This window comes from Echinops telfairi, unplaced genomic scaffold, assembly GCF_000313985.2.
Source record: "Echinops telfairi isolate 266 unplaced genomic scaffold, ASM31398v2 ScPeMD7_4225;HRSCAF=4972, whole genome shotgun sequence".
NCBI classification, from domain to species: domain Eukaryota; kingdom Metazoa; phylum Chordata; class Mammalia; order Afrosoricida; family Tenrecidae; genus Echinops; species Echinops telfairi.
Genome location: NW_022108124.1, coordinates 15,953,489 through 15,961,707, shown reverse-complemented (window position 1 = coordinate 15,961,707; position 8,219 = coordinate 15,953,489). Strand labels below are relative to the sequence as shown.

The following is an 8,219-nucleotide window of genomic DNA, read 5'->3' as shown; positions in this document are numbered from 1 at the left end:
AGCGGGGAGGGAGGGGAAAAATGAGCTGATGCCAGGGGCTTAGGTGGAGAGCAAATGTTCTGAGAATGATGAGGGCAATGAATATACAAATGCGCTTTACACAATTGATGGATGTATGGATTGTGATGAGAGTTGTACGAGCCCCTAATAAAATGATGAGAAAAAAGAAAAAAAGAGAGAAAGGGTGGACTTTGTTCTCCTGTGAAGACTGACCGTCTCACAAACTCACAGCGGCAGCTCTACCTGCCCTACAGGATCCCTGTGAGGCAGCCTGTGAGGCAGAGAGTTTGGGTTCAAGACAGTTTATTTACTGACCTTAAGTAGAGGCCAAGGTGATTTCCCACTTAAATATGTTTCTGACATAACCTTGATAATATTTTGCACTTCTTTGCAAGATATCTGACCTGTTTTATTATGGTAATCATAAGCAGACCAAACCGCAAAGCCCCACGCACTGCTCTCACGGCACGTCTGTCTTGCCATGACCCCACAGGACAGAGAACTGCCCCTCCGGGTTTCCAAGACTGTAAGTTCTTACAGGAGCTGAAAGCACCGTCTGTTTCCCTGCCAGTGGCTGGTAGGTTCACCAGTGGTCTCAAAATGCCGACCTTGTGTTTGGCATCTCAACTCGTAATTCACTACATCTGCAGGGCTCCTTTGTACAAGACAGTAGATAGTTCGAACACACGAAGATTAATGTCTTTCAGTTTTCTTTTTCTTTTGAAGATGATTTTGTTTCTTTTTTTATCATTTTATTATTTTATTAGGGGCTCATACAACTCTTATCACAATCCATACATACATCAGTTGTGTAAAGCGCATTTGTACATTCATTGCCCGTCTTTCAGTTTTCTAGGTGAAAGGAGAAAATATTGTGTAAATCACAGACACTATAGATTAAAAAATAGTATATTAGCCAGGACTTAACTGTAAAAATAGCTATCAAAACAGTAGTCACATCTGAGTAAACCATAATCAGGTAGCGTTTCATTTAGATCTAATCTCATTTTGCCACTTGCTATGAGACATGTTTTCTCAACGGAGGAAGCAGTAAGGAGAGAAAGTAATCAGTAAAGAAAACAGATTCAGGCTCTGAATTGAGCAATATTAATGTGTGTTTTTCAGTTCTCGTCCTACCCCAAGAACAAGCACAGCAGTGGACATAACTCCTGGGGAAGATCTGATGCAGGGCTCACCACAGAAGGCGTCTCCTCTGATGAAGGTGAGCAGCCAGGGGCACCTGTTGTTCCTGCTCCCAGACAGAAGCACAGGGGAATAGTTGCAAGTTGATCGCTTCTAAACAGTGCTTACTCTTATAGAATTCAGAATACAATAATTTTCTCTGTTCCTAGTTTTTCTCTAAAAACTACAAATTCTGATACTCCATTTAACTGCTTTAGTGATTCCTTTGCTAACAACTTTATAGAGCTGTTATTCATCTACCACAGAAGGTCCTTATTTAACATGTACAATTCAGTAACTTTTAGTTTAGTCACAATGCTGTGCAACTATGCCATAATCAATTTAAAGTGTCTTCATCACCTCTAAGAGAAACCCTGTGCCCATCAACTGTCCCTCCCTATTCTCCTGCTCCCCGATGCTGGGCAGTCTCTTCACGTAAATGGATGCATTCAATGTGTTAGTCTGGCTTGACTAGAGAAACAGTCCAGATTAAGTCCATAAATCCGATATGAGCCCATATGTCCCTTACCAGTCTATACATTCTTCTTCAGACTCACACGGCATATGCAATGATGCCGAATGCAGGGAGAAAAATCACAGGGCAGTGGGTGGAAAGTTGTAGATCCAGTGGGGGTAGAAACATCACAGTGCTCGTGTGTGTCTCCCTTGTGGCTCCTCCAGTTCCAGGGCTCTAGCATAGCTCCATGTGTCTGTCTGGTCAGCAGGAAGATGAAGCAGAGAGGGTGTGTGTCCCACCTCCATGGAGGAAGACAGGAGTTCCAAGAATTCTCAGGAGAAAACCATGGCCACACAGAGGCCTCATTGGCTATCGCCTGATTGACAGGCTAGACTCCACCCTTCACAAGTTGACAGGATATATTGTAACTGCCACATTCAGAGACTATAATGTTTTAAAAGTTTATGAGGTAGTGTGCGTCAGTACTTAATACCTTTTCCATGGTGATAAGAATTTTGTTTGTGATGAGGGCCAGTTTATTTTATTATTTGTGCTTTGTCATCATAACTCTGAAACCATTGCCTTCTCCAGTATCACAAAGTTTATGCTCAAGTTTTCTTCTAAGAGCTTTATCTTTTACATATTTGGCCTTGATCTATTTTTTTTTCTGTTAATTTTTCCACGTGGTGTGATGGAGGGGTCCCACTTCATTCTTTAAATGTAGCTACCCAGTTGTCTCAGCCTCTTTTACTGAAAGCTCTGTTTTCCACCCCCCAGTTGAGTTGTGTTGGCACCTTTGCTGAAAATAAACTTATCACAAAAGTCTTCAGACTCCTTTTCCCCTCCCATTGGTAGACATGCTTATTTTTCATTCCAGTACTGCACTGTTTTGGTTCCTGTATCTCTGTAGTAAGTTTTGAAATTGAGAGGCATGATTCTTTTAACTTCTTTCTTTTAAAACGTGTTTAGGATATTCTCTGGGTCCCTTATATTAATTTTAGATCCCATAGTAATTCTAGGGTCCCCTTGTCTCTTTCTGAAACAAAGCACCTGGGATTTTATAGTAGTTTCATTATATCCGTGGATTAATTTGGGGAATGTTTCGCCAGAAACAATATTATCTTTCTCTGAAAATGAGATGTCTTTCTATTTTAGAACTCTTTTAACTTCTTTCACTCATAATTGTTTTGGATGAGAAATATTTTGAATGAAAAACATTTTTGGGGGTGCTATTGTCTGATAAATACAATTGTTTTCAGATGTTGCCATACTTTTTAAGTAAATGGCTAATGCACTTGGCCCCTATGGAACTTATCTCTACCATAAATGTTTGTCGGTAAGGAAATGAAAATAGGTTGTAATAAAATCTCACCCTGCTCCTAACTTATTGGATATATGTGATGCCATCTGATGGCCACTAACAACAAAAACAATCATTGTGAACGTAGAAAATTCATTCTGAAACCTGAAAGATATGGAGCCTCTTCTATGTCTATGTTGTTACTTCATTGAGAACACTCAGGCAAAAATTATTCAGATAACTAACTCAACTGACTTACTGCCATCTAGTGATGCCAGTTCAGAGCGACCCTACCAACACAGTAGAACTGCCCCTGTGAGTTTCTGAGACTTAACTCTTTACAGGAGTAGAGAGCCGCATCGTTCTCCCGATTCTCCAGGCACGACGAGTCTGAAGTTGTTAGGAGTGCCTCTGTGGTATGACACTGGACTGCTAGCCGGAGGGCTGGAAGGTTGAATCCACCTTGGGACACAGATTAACCCTAACTCGTGGACGGTCTTACTCTGTGCGCCAGGGCTCTCCATGAGATGGGATCTAGTCGATGGCAACTAGCAACAAACACAACAGAAGTTTATAATTAAAAAAAAGAGAACATTTTCAATTCAACAATATAATATGCAATAGCTGTTGATAACCTGCAAAATGTAGTAGAACACAAATAGAAAAATCACCTGTAATTTTATTATTCAGGGGTAACCGCCAATTACATTTTAGATGTCTGTTTATCATTTTATACATGTATGTTCATTTTTAAACAAGAGCACAATTTTACCACTTAATTATTGTTTTTCATTTAGCAATTGAGATATCATTACAGTTTTGGATCTCTTTACTTCTGCGTATTTTATCTGATTATAGTTATTTGCTGTTGTGGCGAGGGCATTACATTTCTATTCTTTATAGCCAGGAAACAATGAATTTTTACATATATGGTTTCTGGTTCGCCCACCTTACTCTTAACAGTTTCTGCTGGCTTTTCGTTGATTCATTTTGATTTTCTGTCTGTACCATCACATTTATATATAAAGGCCATTTAGCTATTTTCCTTGCAAGCATTGATGTCTGTCTTGGTTCTTTGGACGAATCTAATTTGCATGTGCCATGGTAAATCTTCAGTGAGAGCTAGTCCATTTGCTGTTAGTGCCTGTCTCCTCGCCGTCTGCCCCCTCCCTGGTCTTTGACGCTGGCCTCTCCCACCAGGCTGTTTGAGCAAACTAGCAGGGCCCCCTGCTTCTCTGTTGCACTCCTCCAATCCGGTCTCTCCTAAAGCGGATGGAATTTTTTTTTTTTCAAACTTCACCCATTGCAGTTGTTCCCCTTTGAGGAATGTCAGCACTGTGCTCAGTGCTCTACAGCTGCTCATCATCAGTTTCCATGACAACGGAATACAACAATGGGGACAGAGGCCACACGATTAACATGTGACTGAATCTAACCCAGTTTTCCTGTCTTGGAAATCCGTCTTCTCCAATGTTTGTTTTTATTTTCAGCAAAGATCCTCTTTAGCTATTATTCAAAAAATTTAATATGTCTTCTGAGTTGCAAGGAGTGGTCTTGGTTTTCAGGAACTTTACAAAATTTAATTAAAACATTTTTATTAACTATTTTTATCCTTTTAGTTTCCCGTCTTAAGTTTCAGATAGCTTTGTGTACTTTGCATCATGGATTTGGCTTTCAGTGTTATCTAGTTAGTTGATCATTATTCCAAGTGAAAGTTTCAATAGCTTTATTTGTAAAAAAAATTAATAAAATATAAACACTTAATTATTAAATAAAATATTTCTGGTGTGTGAAATATGCAGGCATAATAGCTAGAATGAAACCTCCATTTAGAGCACAAAGAACTATCTCAAAAGTTCAATCAATAGCTAGGTGTTTAACACCTTAGGATAAAGTCAATACATCAGCTATAGAAAAAAATTGTTTTTCTTCTTCTTCATTTCTAACAGCATTATTGTTATAATTCATGTACCATGTGATTCAGTTGTTTGAATGTATCAATTTTAGAGCATTTTCTCCATTTTTTGTACTCATTGCTATTTGCTTCCCATCTCCCCCTAACTTCCCCTTATAATCGTAGAAGCTACTAATCTAGTTACTTTCTCTATAGATGTACCTCTCCTGCATTTTATACAAAGAAAACCATACAGCCTCCCCCAACAACATTAACAAAGCACAGCAAAACCTCAATCTATAATAAAGTTGAATGTAATAAAAACTGGGACAAATTAAAAATGGATCGAAGAGAAAAATGAATGATGTTAAAATTTAACTTAACTATATCTGCATTAGTTCTTTTTCTGATGCACTCTGTATGAGAGCAAGGCTATTCACACCACTGGTCTGAGTGAACTCAATGGAGGCTTAATTCTTATGGGGACTTCTGCAAATGGGTTTTGGGCTTTCATTCTCATCCATGGTCTTCGGCAAACCTGATGCTGTATGCGCTAATATAATTTCCTTCTCTGATCTTGGTTTTGGTATTTACAATCCTTGGATCACACGGGCTGAATGTGCTCCTATTGTGTGGACTTAGGTGACTCCTTACTTAGATGGATGCTTATTTTAAGACAAGTCTCTAAGACCCCAGATGCTATTTCTTCACAACACCTTTTTTTCCTAAATACTTTTACTGGGGGCTCTTACATCTCTTATCACAATCCATACATTCATCCAGTGTGTCAAGCACCTTTGCACTAATGTTGCCATCATCATTTTCAGAGCAATCTCTTCCCACTTGAGCCCCTGATATCAGCTCCCCATTTTAGATAGATTATTGCTTCCATATCTTACATCATCCTCCATCATCCCTCACCCACTTTTCCGTTATTTGTCCCCCTGGGAGGAGATTATATGTAGATCCTTGTGATCAATTCCCTCTTCTCCTCCTGGTATCTCTACTCTCATTGTTGGCCCTGAGAGGTTTATCTATCCTGGATTCCCTGTGTTGCGGGCTCTTGTCTGTAGCAGTGTGCATGCTCTGGTCTAATCCGATTTGTAAGGTAGAGTTGAGGTCATGATAGTGGGGTGAAGGAAGTACCAAAGAACTAGAGGAAAGTTGTGTGTTTCATCGGTCCTATACTGCACCTGACTGGCTCACCTGTGACCCCTCTGTGAGGGGATGTCCAATTGTCTACATATGGGCATTGAGTCTCCACTCCTTGCACCCCCTCCCAATTCACCTTGGGTATGATTTTGTTCTGCGTCTTAGATGCCTGATCCCTGATCCCATCAACACCTCATGATCACACAGGCTGGTGTGCTTCTTCCATGTGGGCTTTGTTGCTTCTGAGCTAGATGGCCGCTTGTTTATCTTCAAGCCTTTCAGACCCCAGACGCTTTATCTTGTGATAGCCGGGCACCATCAGCTTTCTTCACCACATTTGTTTATGTACCCGCTTTGTCTTCAGTGACCATGTAGGGAAGGTGAGCAGCACAGAATGCTAGATTGTTAGAACAAAGTGTTCTTGTGTTGAGGGAGTATTTGAGTAGAGGGGCCCCATGTCCAACTGCCACCTTAATTCTTAACATATAGATATGAGTACATAGTTCTTTTTTTTTTTAAACATTTTATTAGGGGCTCATACAACTGTTATCACAATCCATACACACATCAATTGTGTAAAGCGCATTTGTACATCATTCTCAAAACATTTTCTCTCCACTTAAACCCCCGACATTAGGTCCTCATTTTTCCCCTCCCTCCACGCTCCCCCCTCCCTCATGAGCCCTTGATAGTTTATAAATTGGTATTTTGTCATGAGTACATAGTTCTATTACCCTCTCATTATATATATATTTACACATGTACATGCCTGTATTTAGGCCTCTATAAATATCTGTTCCACTTTAGTGGTAGCATTATCAGCTTTTTGAGAGATCATATAAGTAACCTCCATGTGAACTTTGATAAATTCTAATAATAGTATCATTAAACTAGCCAATGATAAAGCATTGAAAGATTATCGAGAAAATGGAGATACTTATTAATATATGTTCAGTGCCATCAAGTTGGTTCTGCCTCTTTGGGATGCTAAAGTAGAACATAACGAAGCGCTACCCAGTCCTGGGCCATCCTCATAATCGTTCTTATGTGTGAGCCCATGGTTGCAGCTACTGTGTCCATCCATCTTGCCAAGGGCCTTGCCGCTCTACCAAACCCGATGTCCCTCTCCAGGGACTGCTTTCTCTATAACATGTCTGAAATACGTGAGATGAAGTCTCGCCATTCCTGCTGCTAAGGAGCATTCTGGCTGTACTTCTTCCAAGACAGATTTGTTTGTTCTTTCAGCAGCCCATGGTCCTTTCAGGTTTCTTTGCCAGAATCATAATTCACATGCTTCGATTCTTCTTCTTCGATATTCCTTATTCAGTGTCCAGCTTTCATATGCATATGAGGTGCTTAAAAATACCATGGTTTGCTTCAGGTGTATCTTACTCCTCAAGGTAATATCCTCTACAGTCTTGTGCAGCAGATTTACATCATGCAACTTGTCTTTTATCTCTTGACTGTTGCTTCCATGAGCATTGACTGTGGATCCAAGCAGACAAATCCTTGACGGCTTCCATCTTTTCTTTGTTTCTCTTTCTCTACTGATCCCGTTGTGAGGATTTTGGTGTTCTTTACATTGAGTTGTAATCTGTGCTGAAGGCTGTAGTCTTTGACCTTGATCAGCAAGTGCTTCAAGTCCTCCTCACTTTCAGCACGCAAGCTTTGGTCATCTGCGTATCACAGATTGTTAATAGCCCTTCCTCCCGTCCGGATAGTCCAGCCTCTCTGATTATTTCTTAGCATACAGATTGAATAAGGATGGTGAGGGAAAACCACCCTGATATTCCTTTCCCAATTTTAAACTATTTGTATGTCCTTGTTCTGTTTGCTCAACTGCCTCTTGGTGATGTACACGTTCTGCATGAACAGAATGAAGTGTTCCGGAATTCCCACTGTTCTCAAGAGTTCTAATCCACGTAGTCCAAGGCCTTGGCATGGTCAGTGAAACACACATAAACATCCTGCTGGTATTCTCTGCCTTCTGCCAAGATCCATCTGACATCAGCAATGATATCCCTTGTTTCATGTCCTCTTCTGAATCTGGCCTGACCCTCTGGCAGCTCCCTGTCAGTGTACTGCTGCAACCATTGTTGCATGATCTTTAGCAAGATTTTCCTTGGTGGTTTCAAACCGCTAACCTTGTGCTTAGCAGCTCAGTGCACAACCACGATGCTACCAGGCCTGTTCATATACAGTGAACCCTCGCCACTTCGCGCTTCGACTTCCGC

The 8,219-nt window shown here is 40.5% G+C and overlaps 1 protein-coding gene across 1 annotated transcript in view; it reads left to right on the top strand.

Annotated features, from left to right (window-relative positions):
- ULK4 (unc-51 like kinase 4) overlaps positions 1-8,219 on the top strand; it is a 606,607-nt gene that overhangs the window by 33,194 nt on the left and 565,194 nt on the right. The window contains exon 12 of the mRNA XM_030886939.2: positions 1,126-1,222. Within this exon, the coding sequence (XP_030742799.2) occupies positions 1,126-1,222 (97 nt within the window). The remainder of the gene's footprint in view (positions 1-1,125; positions 1,223-8,219) is intronic.